The sequence below is a fragment of the Delphinapterus leucas genome, chromosome 6 (assembly GCF_059928025.1).
Source record: "Delphinapterus leucas isolate spDelLeu-1000000601 "Yukka" chromosome 6, BTC_Dleu_Yukka2, whole genome shotgun sequence".
Classification (NCBI taxonomy): Eukaryota; Metazoa; Chordata; class Mammalia; order Artiodactyla; family Monodontidae; genus Delphinapterus; species Delphinapterus leucas.
In genome coordinates, this window is record NC_143134.1 from 78,449,269 (window position 1) to 78,472,637 (window position 23,369).

At 35.4% G+C, this 23,369-nt stretch overlaps 1 protein-coding gene across 1 annotated transcript in view; it reads right to left on the minus strand.

Moving 5' to 3' along the window:
- Nucleotides 1-1,589: 1,589 nt before the first annotated feature.
- The window catches only part of ALDH1A1 (aldehyde dehydrogenase 1 family member A1), a 53,911-nt gene continuing 32,131 nt past the window's right edge, over nucleotides 1,590-23,369 (minus strand). The window contains exons 6-13 of the mRNA XM_022573500.3: nucleotides 23,035-23,163; nucleotides 21,294-21,407; nucleotides 17,020-17,122; nucleotides 15,261-15,445; nucleotides 12,262-12,426; nucleotides 8,824-8,981; nucleotides 6,917-6,991; nucleotides 1,590-2,199 (exon numbers count right to left, since the gene is read on the minus strand). Of these exons, the coding sequence (XP_022429208.1) occupies nucleotides 2,127-2,199; nucleotides 6,917-6,991; nucleotides 8,824-8,981; nucleotides 12,262-12,426; nucleotides 15,261-15,445; nucleotides 17,020-17,122; nucleotides 21,294-21,407; nucleotides 23,035-23,163 (1,002 nt within the window). The 3' untranslated portion in view covers nucleotides 1,590-2,126. The remainder of the gene's footprint in view (nucleotides 2,200-6,916; nucleotides 6,992-8,823; nucleotides 8,982-12,261; nucleotides 12,427-15,260; nucleotides 15,446-17,019; nucleotides 17,123-21,293; nucleotides 21,408-23,034; nucleotides 23,164-23,369) is intronic.

A 23,369-nucleotide genomic window follows, 5' to 3' on the forward strand; every position in this document is an offset into this window, starting at 1 on the left:
TGTTGTTGTTTAATCCTGTAATGTCTTATTTATACCAGGAAGATTTAATTTTCAAATATTTAAACTTGCTTCTGGCTTTTGTCTTGTTTTATGTTCATTCCTCTTTGTTCTACATTTTAAAATGTTCTGGTGGGTTGCCATTACAATATTAACTTGTCTACCTATTTATTTATGCATGGTTTTAAACACATCTTTTCATAATGTAGACACTGTCTGGTTTTTGGAAAACACAACCTTCCTCTGTATTTGGCTTTTTTCCCTTCTCAGTGTCCTAACATCTTTCAGTTCTCCCTAGACTTTAATTCTTCCTGTTTTCAAAATGGTCATTATGTCCCAAATTGTATAAGATAGTCCAGATGGCAAATTTTATAGGCCCATACAAGTTAGAGAAGCTCTTGCAATTGGGGGTGAAATTATTTCAGGTCTAAGAAGCTAATAAATTTCATTCGTTCACACATTGTTGCACTTGACTATGACAGCTATTAGAATGTCCTAGTAACAGTGTCACTAACTAATCTGTTAATGTAAAATGACAAACTTAATCATTTATATAAAATCTGAATCTGAAAAAGAATGTTATCCTAAAGATTACTAGGCTTAAATTTTAGGCTGCTGAACTAACGGTTTTAGAATATGTATAGTAATATATAAAAAACATTATACTTGGGCTTAAGTCACTTCCCACATGGGAGCACAACAAGAAGAGGCTCTTTGTCTAGGGCACAAATATGTAAATATGGTCCAGTTAGTTTTACAGACGACATTTTCCCAGCTGCTTCCCTTTGATCCCCAGATCTCTGCTCAGAACACTCAGTGCTACCTCGTTGCATAGAACAGCATCTTCCAATATGGGTTTCTTAATGTTAACTGGTATTAAATGAGGGTGAGGGGAAGGCAAGGCCTCTGGTTAAACAAATTTTGGGGAAAAAAAACTATTAAACAAAACTAAACAGTTTGTAGGACTTCTCAGAACTTAGACTATGCCAATGTGCAATCTGCAACTCCAACAGGGGAAAATATTATAAAGAGTTTTTTTTGATGGAACATGTCCAGAGGGAATATTTTGTAGGACTTCTTTCCTCTTTATTCACTGCAAATCTGCTCATCATTAAGGTTCATATCCAGTCAAATTTCCTTCATGAGGCCATTCCCAAGTCCGTCAGTTACTGGTATCACTACCCTTTGGCATATTACTATAATCTTATGGTTCTTCGAATTCTCATTTCCATCATATGCGCCATCATTTTTTTCAGACAGTGTCTTTGTTCTCCACATATTAAAGCATTTTGGATAATGGACCATTCACTATTCACCTATTTTCTACAACACCTACCATAGTGCCCAGAGCTTTGTAGGAACTCAATAAATGCTTGCTGAAGGACTGAAGCCATCTATCTCAAATGTTTGCTATTGATTGCAAGAATTCCTGCAGAAAATAAAATTTGTTTCTTTACCTATTTGAGAATAAGTAGATTAGACTTTTATTTTAAAATATATCTTTATGCTCAATTTAACACTGCTTTTGAGTGACAGGGAGAGTAAATCACCATAACCAAGACTCTATTTTAAAAATTCACACTGAACAAGAATCATGCAAGGTTGTTTTTATTAAGCTTTATGTTTAGATTACATCTAAGTATTTCAGGCATTACTTCATTTGACAAGCAGACATGACATTTTAGGAAACATTTCAACAAACTCCAAGGACTTCACAACTATGGGGAACAGAGCACATCTAGTCTGCAGTTAACAGGTATGGTAAGTACTTCAAGGGGTGGTCAAGGGAAAGAAGATAAATGATAACTGGTCCTCTTTCATAAAATGTTTATCCTAGACAAGTAGCTACAAAGAAAAGCACATGACTGTTACAGAGCTAGAGAGATCTTGCATCCAAATCCATCATTTTCATTACGGGTAGGACTTGGGTGTCACATATCAGAAGGCAGATGATTCCTTCAGAATAAGCTACATATCAAGTTTTCTATATGTAGTATTAATGCTAATATGATTAGCTCATGTTTAAAAAATGAAAGAAAGAACAATTTTGCATTTAAAACCCACTATGATATATTAGCCACTGAAGGAGGTGCTTAGCCATTGAGGAGTCATCTCTGCACTCTTGTAGTTTATGAGTTCTTCTGAGAAATTTTGATTGTGACCGTCTTGACCTCTGTGTATTCATGGAGACCATATTCTCCTCTAGAGAGAGGGGGAAAAATGAACAGAATTTAGCAGAGCAGTACAAATACACTATGGTCAATGATAATCAAAGTTTTTTCCTGCTTATCTGGCTAGGGACAATGGAAAATATTTTCTGTGTACAGAACCATTTCAAATAGTAGCTAGCCAACCGTAAGATATCTGGTCTTATATAAATCCCCTTGTGGGAAAATTTTTTAAATAATTTTTTTGCATTTTTAAATGATCATGTACCCTCAGTAGACTTTCAAAGAAATTGTTCAATTTTGACATTTTTTCTGCTTGACTATAAAAGGGCTCAACACACACACACGCACATGCACACGCACACACACACACAAATCGGCCCAACAAGAATTTTATCATATCTAGCTTAGGTTCAAATAAATAAGAAGGCTATATTACTAGAGGAAAATTAGTAATTTATAATCACTTGAGTAGTATAGAACAACTATAAATTCAAGTATAGCTCAGTTTAGTGTATTTACCATGTCCAGTTGGTCCAGAAATGAGGAAGGGGCTAAAAATGACTAGGCTTCTATTTTCACTCTAACTGGCCCTAATATGGCTTAAAACAAAATATTTTCTAGCTGTAGTTGTAATATCTTTTGTTCTTGATTCTTGGCAAAAACAAAAACAAAAACCCCCAAAACCAAAACTCTGACCTTAACTGTTACAACTTTTTATTTGGGGGTGGGGTTGTTTTGTTTTGTTTTAAGAGGGGGAGAGGGTTCATTGGCCTAAAATTCAGGGCTTTTGGGCTTTCTGTGGTTGTTGGATTTTTCTATTTATGCAACCCCTGTCATTTGCTTATATAACTCTTAAATCCAACCCAAATGATCAGGAATTAACTTGAGTCAGTCAATTAAAATCCTTGTATCTTGTTATCAGGTTTATTGAGACCTCCTATCAGTTTTGGAAACTGTGATGTACCCTTCATTAAAGAGATAACTAAAAAGATTAGGCTAAATTATTCTCTGTATTGTTTTGATGAAAGGATTAAATTACATGTACATAAGAGTACTCTTAAAATCATAACACTCATGCACATGTAGGCTTACAGAGGAAAAAGATCTTGATCTTTTTCTACCCCTCTCCTTTGGTGAGGTAGACAGGTATGTAGAAGACATCTTTTTCTCCTGGGTAACCTAATCCTCTTACACTGATTATTTTCTTGGGCCATTAAGCTTCTGAAAATACCTTCTAAAAGGTTCAATGAGCATGTTCTTCAAAGTAATTAAAGGGTTTAGCCTCAGTTGTCTGAAACCCATTAAAGGATAATATTTTAGTAAGTATTTTATCTCACAAAGTTAGATATATTAACCCATGATTTTTGCCAATAGGCTTTCCATTGTATTTTGGGTTACATGGACACTTGAAACTCTCAGGAGAGTACAAAGTGTGATAATTGTCTTACTCAAGTTGAAATAGGCCCTGCTTCTTAGTGTTCCGATGTATACAAATTCCTGTGTCTATGATATAACACAAAAACATCTTTATATTTCTCTTTATATCACTAGCCTATGAGTTATTGGTTCTGTGCTTCTAAAATTGTCAATGTACCAGTCACCCGGGACCTGATGCAAATGCTGATTCTATTTCAGCAGGTCTGGGGATAGGCCTGAGACTCTGCGTTTCCAACATACTTTTACGTGATACCCATGCTTCTCATCCAGGGTCCACACTGGAGTGATAAGATGCTAGTAACAAGTTATGCCTGTTTTACACTCTGTATCCAGAAATGAGCCTGGCACTAATTAAGTAGGCACAGGAAAATGTTTGCTGAACTGGTTTGGCAAATATAATCAAGCAAAAACTACTCACGTTAGCCCACCAGTTTATACCACTTTATCTCTCCCCATTTCTGAAGGGGACAGGAAGAAAGAAATATCTTGTGAGGTGTTGAGAGCCAATTAAGTTTGAAATGGCATACTAGTAAAGTCTCAAGTGACCTATGTTAATCTAAGTAAAAATTAGTGCAATTACACAGAGAGAGGGATTTCTACCATTTAACTCATTCCAGGGCCAGCACCATGACCTGAGATGCAAATCCTGGTTTGGGCACTCAGCATCACCACCACATTGGGCTGTGCATACTACTATTTTCAGCTCTTTGAGAACTCTTTCCAACTGATCAATTCTACCTTTCTATCTTTGAAGATAAACTGTAATTGAACTCTTGGGAGTCATTTGAGGTTATTGCTTCAGTAATTCTCTTTAAACATCTTGCAGCAAATGACTTATTTATTAAATTTGCCAAATTTGGTTTCAGATAGACATTAACACTAGCATCCTCAGCTGGAAGTTTTGAAGTAAAAATTACAGTATAACTTTTTCCTTTGTATTTCAAAGAAGCAAATTATCTATACCCACAGTCCAGATTTTTAAGAAATTACTGATGGCTGATTCTTGTTTTCATCCCCCTCTTTATTTGCTTTCCATATGTCTAGAACATAAAGTTTGACTAAATTGTATTTAACAAAATTGATATGTTTAGTCTACTTTAATTATTTCATCCCTTCTGATTATTTTATCTATGACATTCCTAGGGAAGTGTATTAGATAGCTGGGCCAGCAGTAATCTGATCTTCAGAATAATCTAACTTTTGTTATAGCTCTTTGTACAAAGTAATTAGTGCTGCCAAGGGACTCCCCAATAATGGGTATTATAAAGACAAGGAGCTAGGGAAGGATGAAACCATTTGTTGAGTCCCTGCTTTGTGACAGATACAGTGCTAGGGAATGAAGGCGTAGTATGTTTCCTAACTCTCACAACCATCTTAAGTGGAATATTAACATTTCCCTTTTAAATAGGAGAAAATAGATGTTCAGAAGTTAGGCAACTTGAACTGGACTCTGTGGCTAGCAAGAGGTGGAGTCAGAGTTCACAGGCAGGCTGGTTAGTCTCCAGTTATGTTTACTATGCCGTGGGCACCTTTGACAAATTGATCTTTTGCCCACTCCACCTCTCCATCAACATTCTAAAGCTATCTATCGCTTTCCTTGCTCCACTAATATATGTAAGCCGATTTTCTTGAATTCAAAGCTTCTTAATCTGTATCCTGTTTAACTCTGAAATCACACTTCTCACCCCCATAAATCCCCACCTGTCAGGCAAATTCACTAACCCCTCAACATGCCACATAGAACATTCCTTCAAGAATGCCCTCTTATCTGCTTCCTAACACCCTACACTTGTTACATGCCCTAGATCAAGTCCTACCTTTTCTGTTAGGTCTTCTCTTATTCTATAAATGGTCTTTAAGTTTTTATCCGCTGCATTTTCACCAGGGTTAAAACCACAGAATCTCAAGCATGGAAAGGAGCTCATAGACCTTTTACTTCCTTCTCCCATTCCTATCCCCACCACAAATGCTGAGCTTGTCTGACAGATGGAAGTAGTGAGAGTTAGCGAGGTGACGTGAATGTTATAGTCTGGTGGTGCCCAGATTTTCCGTCCTCTGATACTGCGCTCTCCATTTTAACTGCTTCTCTACCTTCACGAGGCACGGACTCCCAGTCTGTTACTATTTATTTCATAGTGTGTGTTGGTTATTTTGCTCTCTCTATATTTTTACATGTTCCTCCTGCCACCACGATTATATGGAAGGTGGAACGTGGTACCGTGTTTCTGGGGCTCCTAGGACCTCATATACATAGTAACTACTTAATGAAAGTATATTGAGAAGGAGAATGGATCATTTTAACACGCCCTCTTTTCACTGACTCCCCAGTGGTAGTTGTTTCATTGTGATTTTGCTGATTTATTTAAATGACAAGTACCTGGCTCTTTAAGGCACTCATGACCTTTAGAAGCTGAGACTCACTTTTACTTGCTGTTTACAAAATGAGCAGCTTTACTATGTTTGATTCCATAAGGTTTGAATATAATGTGTCTTTTCCTGATGATTTTTTAAATTTATTGATAAATATGAGAAAATTTTAAGAAATAAAATGGTTAAAAGTGCTTGAACAAAATTGACCAAACACATTGCCACTACTTTCTGTGTGTAAATATGTATGTGCACATTTTTAAAAAGTCAATATTTCCTGGATTGAAAAGCAACTGAAGGCTCATAAATGCATTTGTATAATATATACAACCTAGTATATATACAATCTAATATATCCTCAATCTAGTCATGACTATAAAACATGTTTTCCTTAGTTAAATTTTTCTTTCAGTTTAGATTTTAGTACCAAAAATAACTCATTCAGGTTATTTTAGAGTCTACATCAAAAATATTACAACAAATGAGAATCATTACTCCTACACTGAAAAGTTTTTTGATATAAAGACACCTAATTTACTTATGTAAGAGGCATATTCAAATAGCTAAACTGTTCTTATATTTGCACACTTCTTACAATCACCAATTTGTAGTTTCCACCTCCTTTCTGGAAATGTTTCCCCAATATATTACATTCATGTATACAGCAAACAATTCTAAAAGTAAGCAGTATTTCAGTAACCAATGTAAAGTGCTTAGTATGATCCCTTGTGAATTGTAAGAGTTTAATAAATTGTATTTCCCTCTGCCATCACCTGTTTGCACTTTTTGGGGTAAATCCAGCATTTAAAAAGCTGTTTGACAGTATTAATCTCCAGGAAAGAACAGAGGCAGGTTTTAATCCGAGTAGTAATAGGATTAATTCCTTGAGAGTGAGAACCATTTTTATCAAGATAAGTATTTATCTTAATGAAAGTTAATCTTACAGTTCTCGACCATTTCCAGACATCTTGAATCCACCAAAGGGGCACTGGGCAGATACCACACTATAGCAGTTAACCCTGAAAAGAAAATAAGTACGTTATAGGTCATACTTAACCTATGAAATAACTCCTAAATTTGGAATTTTTGAAATTCAGAGAGTTCTTTAACAACTCCATTAATTTTAATATTACGTAGTCATTTTTGAGCAAAAGTAGCACTATAAATTAGAATGCAGGAGTATAAGCATATGTATATATACTGCCTAGGAATTTTTTAAAAAATGGTCCAGCTCTGTGTGTGGATAGGCATTTTGGCAGTACATCATGTCCCTGAGAAGTTATAGCTTGAATTATAAAAGATAGACTACCCAATGTACCATAAGAGGAAGGATATGGTCTGTGAGAGACGAGTTTGTTGGATGGGTGTTCTTTACTGCCTATACTCAGTAAGCTTTGTAGTTCTCTTGTGGGTTGTATACTTAACAGGCTAGAATTAATTTTCTTTTATAATTGTAATATGTCTCATATTACTTAGTTCACTTTTTTCATTAATTAATTCAAAAAATTGCTTAGACAGAGGCCTTGACAGGAGTTGGATTTCATTATTAATTTGCTTATCCCTTGCCATGTTTTAAAAAATGTTTCAAAATGCTTTTATGAACATATAATTATAAAAACATGAATAATTAGAATTTAAAACAATTAAAAGACCTACATCCAGACTCAGTCACAGAAACTGATATAATTGGTGGGTTTGACGTACACCCTCCTCTACCCAAATCAGTGTAGATATTTTTAAAGCTCCCCAGACAACTCTACTGTACAGCCAGGGTTGAGAATCACTGCTTTAGAGTCTGAAATAGGTCTGAATCTCAGCTGTCATTTATTGCATGATCTCAATCAATTATGCAACCTCACTAAGCTTCTGTTTTTCCGTCCATAAATTTGCCATACCAATTAACAGTTGTAGTAAGGTAACATGAAATAATGAATGTGAAGACTGCCACGTGGTGCTTAGCGTAGAGTGCATACTGACTAAATCATGAATGTCCCTTTGCTTAAGAAAAAAGATTCTAGAGCTATCAAGAGGGGCAAGGATTTCTTGGCTGTCTCTCAAGGATAGATACTTTTCAATGTCCAGTGGATTTGGTTGTGACATTATCGGGAAGAAAATAATCTTGGGCTGTTGATGGGACTGAGGGGACAAAGTGAGGTCTGATGGAAAAAAAATTACTAACAAGGCAGTCCAGAGATGGGGGGCTGGGCAGGGGATGTGACAGTTTGAGAGACATAGCCTTGGCACTTATATACTCTAAATTAAAGTGTAAACATCAGAGATATAAACCAGGTCAAAAATAAAACAGACATGCTCCTCAAAATGCAATATGTTCTTCCAATTTAAGACCTTCAGACATCTCTAATAGTCCCAGAGTAAAAAGCTGATGTAAGAACTAAATGCTTGTATACATAAGGGCACTGAATAAATACTGTCTTACTATCTGATTATCTTGATTAAACAGAACTTTTATCTCCCTTGTGTGTAGCATAGTGCCAAGTGCCTAGAAATTATTTATAATAATAATACATATTGTACTAGCCAAACATCAATAAAGTATTTTGGGCAAGTAATTTCAGAAGGCTGGATAGAGTTAAATATATATATGTGTCTGTGTATATATATATAGATAGATATAGATATGTGTATATATATATATGCTATATCTATCTATCTATCTATCGTCTATGCTCTTCTAAAGTTCTTCCAATACAGCAGGATTTTTGTTTGTTTGTTTTATTTTCAAACAGCAGGCCATGTGATTCCAAACAAGAAATCAAAGTCAGAAAAAATTCAAAGTAGCCTGTTAATGTGGTTAACATTGAAAAGGTGGTATTACATAGGTTTGACTTACCACACTGTCCCGGCCTGCAGAGCAGAGGAGACTGTGATGGCTTTATCAATATCTTTGGTAAAAATTCCTGCTGATAAGCCATAGAAAGTATTGTTTGCTCTCTTGATTACATCATCTAAAGATTTAAACTTCATGATTTGCTGCACTGGTCCAAATATCTATACCACAAGAAATGAATGAAATAAATCAAAGTAATAGGTTACAACTAAATATTTATTTTGTATTATAGTTATAAATATAAATCTATATAATATATAAATAAAATATTTATATTTATTATATTTCATGTAAATATACTTATGTTTTATATTGACTGTAAGGTACTTGGCACACAGTGAGCAATCACTAAATGTTTTTTTATTATCAATAAAAACAATCAAAACTGCAGACCAATATCCCTTAAACCACAGGCCAATATCAACTACAGCAAATATCCCTTAAAAATATTAGCAAATAGCGTTCAACAATACCTACAAAGAATTGTACACCATCACCAAGTGAGGTTCATTCTAGAGATGCGAGGCTGGTTCAGTATTCAAAAATCAATCAATATAATACATCATATTAATAGAATGAAGGAAAAATATCATATAATCATCTCAATTGATGCAGAAAAAGCATTTGACAAAAATCCAACCTCTTTTCCCCCTTAACAGATTAAAAATAGAAAGGCACTTCTGAACCTGATCAAAGGCAGTTATGAAAAATCTTACAGTTAACATCATACTCAATGATATGATACTGAATGCTTTTCCCCTAAGATAGGGAGCAAAGCAAGATGTTCACTTTTACTACTCTTATTCAACATAGTGCTGGAATTCTAGCAAGTGAAAAAGGCAAGAAGAGGAAATAAAAGGCATACAGATTAGAAACAAAGGAATAAAATTGTCCCTATTTGTAGATGACATGATTGTCTACATGTAAATTCCCAAGGAATATCCAAAAATCTTCTAGAATACCTGAGCTCAGTGATGTCACAGGATGCAAGAAAATATACAAAAATCAAATATACTTGTATATACTAGCAATGAACATGTGCATACTGAAATGAGAAATACCATTTACAATCACTCAGAAAATACTTAGGTATAAATCCAATAAAACACATATAGGACTTGTTACCAGAAATTACAAAATGCTAATGAAAGAAATAAAGGAAGTTATAAATAAATGGAGAGATCTACTATATTCAATAACTGGAAGATTTAGTACAATAAAAACATTAATTCTCCCCAAATTGATATATACACAATTTTAACACAACTCCTCTCAAAATTCCAGCAAGATTTTTTAGTATATATGGACAAGGTTATTCTAAAATTTATATGGAAGAGCAAAGGAATTAGCTTAGATAAAACAATTTTGAAAAAGAAGACTAAAGTGAGAGGACTCAGTCTTTCCAATCTCAAGACTTATCATACAGCTACCAAAATCAAAGGAGTATACTCAATATTTTGTAATAACCTATAAGGGAAAAGAATCTGAAAAAGAATATATATATATATATTCATATATATATGAATCGCTTTGCTGTACACCTGAAGCTAACACAGCATTGTAAATCAACTATACTTCAATAAAAGTAAATAAATTAAAAAAGAGGGTATAAGTAGAGAAATAGACACATAGATCAATTGAAGAGTAGAGAACCCAGGAATTGATACACACACAAATATGCACAACTGAACTTTCACAGTTGCAAAAGTAATGGAATGGAAGAAAAACACCTTTTCAACAAATGATGCTGAAGCAATTGAACATATCGGCAAAAACAAACGAACAAACAACCTTGACTTAAATCTCACACCTTGTATAAAAATTAACCTAAAATGGATCATAGACTTAAGTGTAAAACATAGACTATAAAGCTTTCAGAAAGAATAAAAAAATTACACGGAAAAAAGTATTTTTGGATTTAGGAGTAAACAAAGAGTAGTTCATAGAGTTGACACCAAAAATACTATCCATAAAAAGAAAAATGGATAAACTGGACTTCTGTAAAATTAAAAACTTCTGTTCTGAGAAAGACCCTGGTAAAGAAGATGAAAAGACAAGCTACAGCCTGGAAGGAAATATTTGTGAACCACACATCCAAAAAAAGATCAGTATCAAGAATGTATAAGGGGCTCTCGAAACTCAACAGTAAAAAGCACACAATCCAATTAGAACGTGAGCAAAAAAAATGAAGAGACATTTCATCAAGGAAGTTATCAGATGGCAAATAAGCTCATTAAAGATGTTCAATATCACTAGCCACTAAGGAAATGCAAATTTAAACCTCAGTGAGCTATCACACCTATCAGAATGGCTAAAATAAAAAATAGTCACAACAAATGTTAGCAAGGATGCAAAGAAATTAGGATCATTCATACATTGCTAAGGGGAATGTGAAATCGTTCAGACACTCTGGAAAACAGTTTGGCAATTTCTTAAAAAGTTGCATCTACCATATGACCTAGCATTATACTCCTGGGCACTTATCCCAGAGAAATGAAGACTTACGTTCACACAAAAAACCTGTATACTGATGTTTATAACAGCATTATTAAAAGTAGCCCCAAACTGGAAACAACCCAAAGTTCTTCAAAGGGTGAATTGTTAAACAAACTGTGGTGCACCCTTACTATGAAATACTACTCATCAATAAACAGGAACAAACTATCCTTACGTGCAACAACCTAGATGAATCTATAGAGAATTACGCTGAGTGAAAAAAAGCTAATCCCAAAAGATTGCATGAAGTATGAATCCACTTACGTAACATTCTTGAAATGACAAAATTACAGAAATAAAGAAGAGATTAGTGGTTAAGAGAAAGCCAAGGGTTGAGGATGGGATGGTGTAGGAAGGATAATAGACTTGGCTATTAAAGGGAAACATGAGAGATTCACGTGGTGATGAAATGCTCTGTGTCTTGACTGTATCAATGTTAACATACTTGCTGTGATACTATATTATAGATTTGTAAGATGTTATCAATGATGGAAACTGGATAAAGAGTACATGGGATCTTTCTGTATTCTCACAATGGCAACTGAATCTACAATTATCTCAAAATAAGGAGTTGAATTTAAAAAAACAGCATATCACTTTATTCTTTTCCAATTATTTTCAAATATATTATTTCCAAAGGAGAAGAAGCAACAATGAACGTGGAATTGTATTTTCTATTACTTTAAATCTGTGAAGGAAGCACCTAGAAATTGCTAAGCATCCTGATCTGCAGTCCACTGGAAGTTCTTGGCCTGCCCAGTGAGCTCCTGACTATTTTTAGTCTTAATCAAAAATAAATTAATCCTTTATCAGTATTAGAAATGAAAAGTAACATTTATTGGAAAAGGTGTTCAAAGAGCTGAGAATGTTACAGTAATACTTTGTATACATCCACGCAGACAAAATATGGCAACAAAGGGAACAGAACAGAATGAAACCATTTACCTCCTCTTTGGCAATGCGCATCTCATCAGTGACATTGGAGAAAACCGTGGGCTGGATAAAGTAGCCTTTATTCCCCCATGGACCTCCGCCACACTCCAGTTTGGCCCCTTCCTTCTTCCCACTTTCAATGAGGTCAAGTATTTTTTCATATTGTTCCTTATCAATCTATTTGAAAAATATCACATGAAAAGGAAAAAAAATAGCAACTCGTAAAGATAATACTTTGCCTGGCCTGTAAATAAAGGTTTCAAAATGCTAGGCTATTGTTATTAAGTTAAATATTCAACCTAAACAGCTGACAGAGGCTCAGATTTATTGTTGGGTATATTTTATCTCAAGACTTTTCTGGAAAGAATCCTTGAAGATAAATATTTGTATTTAGTGTTTGTTTCACAGCCATGTAAGAGAAGTGTATTGGCACTGCAAACGTGTAAACCTTTTCACACAACTGTCATTTATTTACAGGAAGAAATGTCTGTTAATCATCAACCACACTTAACCTGGAAACTGTAATCCTAAATGAAATTAAAAGGTGAAAGAAGAAAAAGAAAACTTTGATGCTGGGTTAATTAGACATGGCAGTTGGAAAGCAGATGCTTTGTGACTTTAGGAAGATTCCTCGACCTCTGCTTCTCTTCATCCTGACCATCCCCTTGTGGCAGGGTCCATGCTGACCACAGCCTGGTTATCCCACCCAGTTTAAGTCCCCCTGGGGCAGTGAGTAGGTCTGGTTCTAATTTCTGACCTGTCCTGATTGTTGCCAACCTGCTTTGTTAAATGGACCACATCTAAATATATTACAAGAACTACAGAACTTAAATGGTTTATTTTTACAAGGAAAAGAATGACTACAGAGTTCTAGCTGGGAATGTCAGGAGCCCATACCTCTCCTCCATGCACTGGAATTGGGACTACCTATTGCCTCAGTTCCTATTTGGGGGGGTTGAAGGACTGGGTGATTCTTGGACTCCAAATCACTGGTGAAGACTGCCTTGTCTCAGATGTGGTTAGGGTTAGGTTTTAAAGGAAAAACATTGGAGATCCTGGAGTTAAGGTGTGAGCCTCTTGTCAATTTGCCTTGACTCTTCTGACTACTTAAAAACTGTTGTTCTTTATCGTCCTCTATGACTCTGTAATCTCCCCTATCTTCTAAATCCCAGGAAAAGTTTTCAGAGTTCTCACTGCACACAATCCAGCTCCATATCCAATTAGATTAAATACTATTTACACATACAACAAATTCTTCCTTGGTAAAGTCCTTTTCCAATCTGATTTCAAAGACCAAAATATACATTTCCTTAAAAAGTTGGAAATAATCAGTATTTTCATTTGAAAAAGAAGTTATGATATCCACATATATATATAATTTTATATTATAAATTAGAATATATATTAAAGCTTAGTAAATGAGTGTCTCTTTCCATAAGCTCTTTCTTATAACAACAAGTGAGTATTTCAAAGGGTAAAGAAGCTTCAGGGGCTTTTCGGTCTTTTACTCAAAGTCCCAACATATCTACTTTTTCTACTTTTTCTACTTATTCAGTGCAACCTGTGACAAAAATATTTTCACTTATCAAGTTTAAATTATTATGTTAAGTAATTAGATCACTGGATTATTTACTTAAGAACGCTATGAATGGAAATTTTCTTAAAATGAAGCATTCTAGCTCAATTTTTGAGCCTCCGGTTGAATTGTGCAGATCCCCTGATGGGGGAAAATATTGCCCAACAATGTTTAATATTAAGTATCTTCTCTTCCCTTCCTCTCTCTTCTTTTCTTTCCTCTTCACATATATATTTCTTTCTATCTATCAATCTATCATCTATCTTATGTCTGTTTGATAGATGTGTATCGCAAATGGGAAACGTGTTTACTTTTACATAGATAGATAAATAGACAGATATTTAGAGAAAGAAACAATCACAGCTAAAACCTTAGAATCCCATCCTTTTTTAGAATGGGAGACCAAGTCAAAATTGAATTTAATACATGTCTTGGCATCCATTTGGAAAGTTACCCAATATGATCAAAATTAGCGACTACTTCTATGTAGTTACTAAACACAAAGATAAATACAAAATATAACAAGATTAGACTTAACAAAACGTATTACTTCATTTACCAGTTAAGTTATTTTAGGGCTTTTAGATTTCAATATTTGGTATTGCCTAAGTCCTAAAATTTTCCTACTTGGGTATCTTGTCATGAGCAGGAAAATCCAAGACAGCCTTATAACTTTCTAGACTGTAAGCTCTATGAGATCAGGTAGAAACTCTGCTCTGGATCAAGACCTCAAAGGGCAGGAGTAAATTTAGAACCAAAGGTCCAGGAGCTTGAAAGCAGACAATGAACAGAGAACTGTGTAACGAAGAGGGAAGGATGAGCTTTGGATAAGAGAGACACTCTTGTTGACAGTGGTTCTAAGCAGACAGAAGAAAATGGGAACCCTAGGGGATCATTGAGCTTTAACAACTAAAATGGGAAGTTTGCCACAAAGCCAGGAACTCGGGACTTTTTAAGGCACTCATGCTATCTTTAGGAGGTCGAGTGACTAAAGACTTTGGAGAGAATTTATAGAGGTATGCCAGCTGCCTGTATCTGGGATTGGAAGCCGAGAAAAAGGATTGATGCTGAGGAAAGAATAAATGATAGGATTGTTTAAGAACTTCCAAGTGGATAGGAACTGTAAATAGGGATTCAGAGGTGTACAGATCGAGGAAAACAAATTTACAGCATTTGTTATTTTTCCTCACATCTTTAATTTCCAACATATCTCTTCAACTGTTTCTGGATGTGATAACCAGGCAACACAAAACCAGGATACTTTCTTTACCATTGGGAGTTAGATTCATTATTTTTTTAATCACCAAACTGATACAGTATTGTCACCTGGGAAGATATGTGAATGGGAAGTAATCGTATTCAAGTAAAACCAGGTCTAGAGAAGACACTTTATTCTTGTGCCTGGTGAATGCTGTTCCGTCTATTTTACACTCACCTGAGGGCCTTGATTGACTCCTGGGGTTAGAGGATTTCCAAGAACATACTTTCTAGCCTGCTCAACACTCTTTCGAACAAACTCATCATAAATTGATTCTTCTACAAAGAGCCGGGATGCAGCTATACAACATTGGCCCTGGTGGTAGAATACCCCGTGGTGTGCAAATGCAACAGCACTGTCCACTGCAAAGAAGACATTCATGTTAAAGAAGAGATGCTTTCTAAAGATTATATATTTTTATACATCTTTCTCAGAGGTGATATGGTGGTATAAAAAAATCATGAGTCATATAGTCATAGATTCAGTATATTCTACCTCATTAGCCAGGTGACACATTAACCTTTCTGATCCTTTATTTGCTACTAAAATGGTAGTAAAAATAGTAGACTCTGAAATAATAGTGGTTATTAATACAACTTTAATATGCACAATTCCAAGAATGTGGAAACTATCCTAAGATCAAATCTCACTGCAAGTGATTTTTATAAATATCTCCATTTATAATTAGACGACTGTGAATATTTCTTTCAGGCCTCAGGTTTTAACTAATGACAAAGAAAATATAAAATATCCATTACATTAAATAAGAATTTTAAAACATTCTTAGATACCCTAATCAATAGAAAAAGTGATATTTCTGAAAATAAAAAACCCCATAAAACCCCCCCAAACCTCCAAACAACTAATATTCAGAATTGCCCACCCACCTTACAACCCTATTCTATGAAAACATTTTTCCAAATTTATGTAAAGTGTGCCATGTTATTTCATATATGCCTATAAATTCTTCTTATCTGTTTATTTGAGATGGTTATGTGGGTCTTAAAAAGAGGAAATAGTTTGCTTCATTAGTAGATCCTAAACAACCAGAAGAAAGTTTTCTTTGCATTTTAATTTTCTAAATGCAGAAGGTTTAATTTAACATTGTAGCAACTGGATATTGTTATCTTTATTTTGTGAACTAATCACATCCGCTTAGCTGTAGTGAAAGCAGTTTACAGGAAGATTTGGTAAAATCAGAAATCTTGTCATGTCTGTAGAATGTATAAGATAGTGTGCTCTAAAAAGCTTCGGGTAAGATCACAGTAACAACATAAGTCATCTGTGTTGATTGCCTCAGACCAATAATGCAGCTCTTAAAGAGACAGATGAATGTTTGACCTTCTTTTTCTGCTGGAAATAATTGCAGGATTCTACTTGATAATATAATCAGGATGAACCTAGGATATTGTATAATGGAGTCACATCATAATTAGAGATTTAATATATATAAATTCAACTACACCTGCTAGAAAAAAATGAGAGAAATTACTTAAATAGTAGGCATCCTTTTCCTCTTGCCATTTTATTCAATGAGCGTGTGACCCAGAGAGAAGGGAGACGACAAATGTGCAACTTGCTGTCTCTCCAGCTGGTCTCAGTCCAACGTGTCTGAGGGTATCTCACCACGCTTAAGGTGATGCTAATATTTAAAGGTATGGAATTAAGAATATACATTACGGCCCCTAAATGCAAAATAGTTAGTTTCTCTAGAGTTCAGCTGAGAAAATAGCAATCTATTCCAAACCAAGAAATTGTGTCTGTGTTGGACTTATCTAGGCGTTATAACTTTAGGACAATTTAAGAGATTTTTAAGAGTAATTTTGGACTCTGGTTAATGCCTTACACCTTGACGTTAGAAGCAAACCCTGCACTGTATGGCATTACCAGACACCAAAAAGAAGGGTGAGAAGTGAGCAGAGTGACTTTTACTCACGGTCGGCATCAGCAAACACTATGCAAGGACTTTTTCCTCCGAGTTCCAGGGTCACCCTCTTCAGATTGCTTTTCCCAGCAGCTTCTTTGATCATTTTGCCAACCTGAAATGGAGCATTACAAAGGAGGAGGCTTAATCTGCTCTCATGAAGGCAGGTTTCTTTAGCGATTTAAATTTATACGATGTTTGTGCCACAGTTACGTTTCATTAGGGAGAAGTGGCATTTTTCCAGATTTGGCACTTTCAGATACCAAAGACTTCTCCATCCAAACATAAACATATGATGGATCATGAAAACAGATATATTGAATGTGATAGCTGATCTTGATGTACATGATCTTGATGTACATGGCTAGACAGGTTATTTTTCATTTTAATCAGAACTTCATCATTCTTCTGATCAGTCTGACAAATCATGATCCAACCATAATTTATCTATTTTGACTTTTCATCCTTCTGTTGAAATCCAGAAAACTCTATCCAGACAAAGTGGCGTATTTACCAGCCTCGAATCTCTCTCTGCTTCTCGTTTATAATGAGACCCAAAGGTCTTACCCCGACTTGGGCTGCCTCCATTCCTACCCTTCCTTAGGGTCCAGCTCGTATCTTAGCTCCTCTTTGAAGCCATCTATGATGACTCAAGGTGAACATGAACCTTTCTTTCTCTGATCTCCAATAAGTGCCCTCATGAGGACTTGTTTCAGAGTTTCTCTTGGATTGTATTATTTGTATAAATATCAATTTCCCAAACAGATGTTGCCTCCCTGGTAGCAGTGACAATGTCCTATCATTGCATACCTTTTCTCAGCACTGTCTGTCAGAGTGGGCTCACTTAACTATTGATGAACTGGTATCCCCTCTCCCCCATGGCTCCCGCTCTCACTTTCCCTCTTTCTCATGCTGTCCTCCACACCTTTGAAGAGTGGAGTTTGGAGAAAGACATTGGGTCTGTGCTCTGTGCTGCTACTTCAGTTAGCTGGAATCCTACTGGGTTTTTTTTGTTTGTTTTTTTCTTATTAATGCTAGTGGCCTCTCTTCAGAGAAAGTTTTCATTTTTTTTCCTTATGGATCACTTCCTATGAAGATTAGTTTCTGCATTTCTTTATATTTTTCTCATTTCAAAAATCTGGCCTGTTTTATAATTATTTCTTCTTTCTTTCTTTCTTTAATATAACTATTTCTTCTTTATTATTTTTTATTGAAGTCTTAGTACACTAAAAGGATCTTTGCTTTTCTTTTTACAAGGTGATTCATTTTATGTTGCTTCTTTTATCCTCTGGATTTCTTTTCCTCAACACATCAGATTTTAAGAAAAAGTTTCTATCTCAACTGAATAAAAGTTAAGTAGACGCTTGCTTGAATGTGTGTTTAAATTTTGACTGTTGAACCGACTCCTACTGTGCATTACAGAGTAGATCATTAATTAATCTGCTGATGTTTTCATCTTATTTAAAATCTTCATGCACTAAATCAAACCCTTAAATGTAGGTTAATAAAAATAAACTAAAAGTAGACTGGCAATGGAGAAACCCTGTTTGAAATTTCTCTTATATCCCATTTTGGTTCCACAACATATTTCTTATGACCACTCTCAAAAATTGAATTTTCATTTGAGGTGATTAAGAATTTTGTATTTTCTAGATAATAATCTTTGCCTTTCTCCCTTTGAATTCTCCAAATTCTTTCTCTGCATCTTTCTTTTATTTTCTGGGGGTTTTGGGGGTTTTTCTTTTGTTTTTAGCTTAGAAAGATTTGCTGGAGAAACTTTATTAAAGCAGATAATTTTTGTCTTGGGGAAGGGAGTAAGATCAGAGGCATTTTTCTAAAAGCTACAAATGTCAAAAGAACTAGCATGAAGAATGGTTAGAGGTACGAGTGAGAAAGAAAGGTTACACTTTTACTTCGTGCAGTTTCAGATGGCAAATAAAAGGTTCGTTTGAGTTTTCCCAAAGGTCTAGCTAAAGTCAAAATAAGGAAACATCAGTTTTTGCCCCATGATTTTGTTCCCTCACTTGGAAAAAAGTAAAATGTTGTCATTTTTTCCTCAAAAAGGTCTACAATGAAGAGAGGATAAGGACTATTTAGGCTATGGTAAAAAGTATGCTCCATGATATTGTGGCGTTGCCCTTGTGGGGCAGAAGTAGCAAATGCTCAAAACAATGTTCTAACTTAGCACATCCTGCACAATGTGGGTTGGATTCTGTTTTAAATGAATCTAATGGGACATTAAAATTCTTACCATGCCAGAAACATTTTTATAATGAGCGTGACTGCTACAATGAATCACAAAAACATAAAATCCATAGTTTGCCTCTTTCATGGCATTTGGCAAGTTCACTACTACCTTCAAAGCAACGAACTTGAAGCTAAAAGAGGACCCAGAAAGACTGATTTTTTGTGTGGCTTCTAAAATCATCTTAGTCACACTTAATTCTTTAATACTCAATCAGAAGTAGTTACTGTACTGGTTTCTGGAGATGAGAATGAATAAGATAGTCTTTGAGGATAGTCAGCAAAAGGGAGAGAGATACATAACAAAGCAAGGAGCACGTGCTATCATAATTATATATCAGGGACAACGGGGGCACAGATGGAAAGTTTTTAAATTCAGGATGCTCCTGAGACTGCGGAGAAAGCCATAGAGGGCATGTGATGGGAGCCACATTATAGTGGGTGTGGCCACGCATGAGCAAACGCCTGCGGGAATGAAAAGATGCATGAAATAATCAGGAAGTGATGGGGCAGCGATGAAGAAATATTTTGTGGAGAAGGGACCTCTTCCCTCACACCTTATGAACTAGTGTGAGAAATTAAAGAGTGAGGGAAGGAACAAGGGAATGGAAATGACTCTAGAACACACAATAATCATGCCATTTAGTGACTACTCTGTAGGATGCTAAATGTTTTACTACTCATTAGCTTATTCAGTTTTATTTGGTATAACTCAATAAAGTAGATATTATTATTCCCATTTTACATATGAAGAAACTCAAGTTTAGTAAGGATACTTAACTTTTGGACGACATACTGCTAGGAGGGGTAGACTGAGAATTTAAACCTAGATGTTTCCTAGTCTTCTCATACCAAAGTTTTCTGGGGGAGGGGGCAGATAAAGTACCCCTAAAGTGCTGTAGGGGTTCAGGGATGAGCCAAGACAAACAGGCAGTGATGCAGAGATGGCATCGTGGAACAGTAGCCTCTGGCTCAGACAAACTAGAGAAGCATGTGGGATCTAGAGCAGAAGCTGTATGTGGCGTCCCTGTTGGGGAAGGTCTACAGTGCTAGGCTGAGAAATTGGTACCTTCCTGCTTTACCTCCTCTGCTATGATGTCAACCTGTGACTTCATCATGTTTTAATTTATTGCTGTGTCTTGACCATTACCAATTGTTTTGTCCACAGACTCCTGATTGAAGAATTGGTTTTCCCCTACCTCAATTAGGAGCTTGTAGAATGTAAACTTTTTCTACTCTATGTCTAAAAAAAACAAGAAAAAATTATATATTGATATATCTAGTTTAAAAAAGATCAAGAAAAATAAAATTTTATTTTCTATCATTTTAGTTCTCTATGTAAACTACTCTTTATATTGGAGTGGCTAATTAGGAGTATAAAATAATCAAATTAGCCTTTCCACACTATCCGGAATGTTCTTCCTGTTTCTCCAGAAAGTTAAAAAAGTAACCATTTTCAACACCCAGAACATTTAAAGAGCATTTAGCATCCCTCCTCTCCCCCATCCCTCTCCTCTGAAGTGCCCACGGCTGAGGTCCTGTTCTTTAATCTTCTGGATAGCCAAGCTGGAGCTACTGAGGCAGAAAAGTTAGGTTGGATCGGGAAGCTGAGGGGCTGACTCCTTTTCAGAATGTTCAGGGAAGAGAGAGCCCCAAATAAGGAGCTACGGGTGAGGCTCTGCTCTTTGATTTCCCTAATCCACAGGATAAAATTACAATTCATTCATACAAATCACTGTGGCCTAATTTATATTTTTTATCATAAACCTTACTAATCATACGACAAGGTCTAATCAGCCATATTTCTCGTCAGAGAAAGTAATAACATACTAAAAACAGTTTACTCCAGTCCTTCTGCTTTTGTAATAGGTATTTCGTTTCATCTCAACGACATCTGCTTATGTTCTATAAACATGTGTGAAGGCTAGAATAAGGAACAAATCATTAAAAGAACTTTTGTTTTAAGGAAATGTCAGCTTAAAAACAGTAACATAAAACATGCTTCCAACTGCTTCACTACTGGCCTCAGTAAATGATATTACCTGTGTTGATCCTGTGAAGGCCACTTTGTCTACATCCATGTGAGAAGAAATGGCCGCCCCTGCAGTAGGCCCGTAACCAGGGACAATATTCACTACTCCAGGAGGAAACCCTGCCTAAAAGATAACAAGTAAAATAGAACAGAACTGATCATTTATATCTACAGAAAAAAGAGGAGAGTATGGGATCAAAGCTGCCTCTTTATGCTAATCTTATGAGTTTCTCTACAAAGAAAGATGCATATAGGTGGTTTTATTATTTATTATTATTCTTATTTCATTGTTTAGCCCACTTAAAATAACCTCAAGGGTTGCATTATTGATGGACTATTTCTCCTCAGAGTAAGTCCATCTTTGACTTTCATGGATCATTTGCTCCAATGATGGCTGTCTCAAATTTTATAATAGTAACTCAAAAAGATAGTGTGTGTAAAAGTGGTTGGTAAATTACTCACAAAGAAGGAAAACAATGCGTTTATTATCCATTCAGCAAAAATAAGAAGCTAAAGCGATCTTAACATTTTTAGTTTCTACCTGTTGATTGATCAGGGCATACCAACTAGGTTGCAAATTCCTATCAGCATTATTTAATCAGAAAAATGTTAGGTTAAAAATGGTCATCCCATTCATGATCAAGCTTCACAGACTGATTCCAATCCCAATTAAAGAATTATCAAGTATAGAGCAGTGTGGCAACTGAAACAACACATTGAAATTTCATGTTATTTGCATCAAAATGTCTCATTTTGACATCTCTTTTGCCTACTTGTAATTTGAAATGAAGAATATTTTTAAGATATGGATTCAGATTTCCTGAATTTTAAATTTCTAGGGACTAAAGCTTATTTTTTAAATATTGGTGTGATATAAAGGACAATAACTTGTTTGCAAGAAAAAACATATTAAAACAATCTAGATAGTTGATGAAAATAAATTTTATGTGCTCTTTTGTCAGTTTTTGAGCAGGAAGGTAAATGCAGAGGAAACCGTAATAGAAAAGAGAATATAAAGGTATTCCCTCATTGGTGAATGAGTTTAGAAATAATGTAGCCCAATGCCACAAGCAAGCATATTAGCTCAGAAGCCTCCAACCGTCAGATAGACTAGTTTAAGCTAGTTTAAATTTGTAGAATTTCCAGGCTGTTAGTTGCAGTTATATACCAACTTACAGTTCAACATTTGAAAGAAAATCATAGCAATTTCAACATGAACTTGCATTCATGGGTGTTGGGCAAAAGAAATAAAAAAAGTGATCATAAGGTGGCAGTTGGACATGAAGATTTTGGTCTGGCTTCCTGTCCTCCTTTGGGCAGAGGTTCATTTGGGTTGACTGCCAAAAGTCCCTGCCAGCAGCTATGCTTAATGCGTCTCCACTGGACAGGAGCCATTGGCAGATAATGTAGTTTACAGTAGCAACAGATGAAGTCTTCCTACTGTAAATCAGGACTACTGATTTCTTGCACTTTTTTTTTTTTAAGATATTTGAAATACAACTTTATTCTGATTCTAAACGAAAAGAAATGGGAATGACAGTAACAAACAAGATTCCACCTCTCAATATCGTCATGTGACTGTAGCAGTCTTATATTTGAAACTCAAGGAGGAAACAGCTGTGTTCCAAAACAGCTAAATATGCAGGTCCAAAAAATAAAGGCTTTTTTTTTTAACGGCCACATTCACTCCAAAGCCCATCCATCTCCTTCAGCATCCAAAGATTAAACATATTTTGATTTAGGAAACGTACCTCTTTTATTAAAGATGCCATGTGAAGAGCAGTCAGAGGGGTTTGCTCTGCTGGTTTCACAACCACTGTGTTTCCGCAGCTGAGGGCAGGCCCTATTTTCCAAATGAGCATGACCAATGGGAAATTCCACTAGAAAGCAATATATAACAATAGATTCTTTGTATTGCTGAAAGCCACATTTGCTAATCTAACTTCCACATTATACACTCCCTGTAGATGTTAAACAAGAATTGTAGTAGTTTTGTTTAATCATCTGGTATATTCTAATTAAGTTCATTGCTCAAAGCAACTCATAAATGCTAAAAAAAAAAAAAAAAAAAAAACCCTCCAAACAA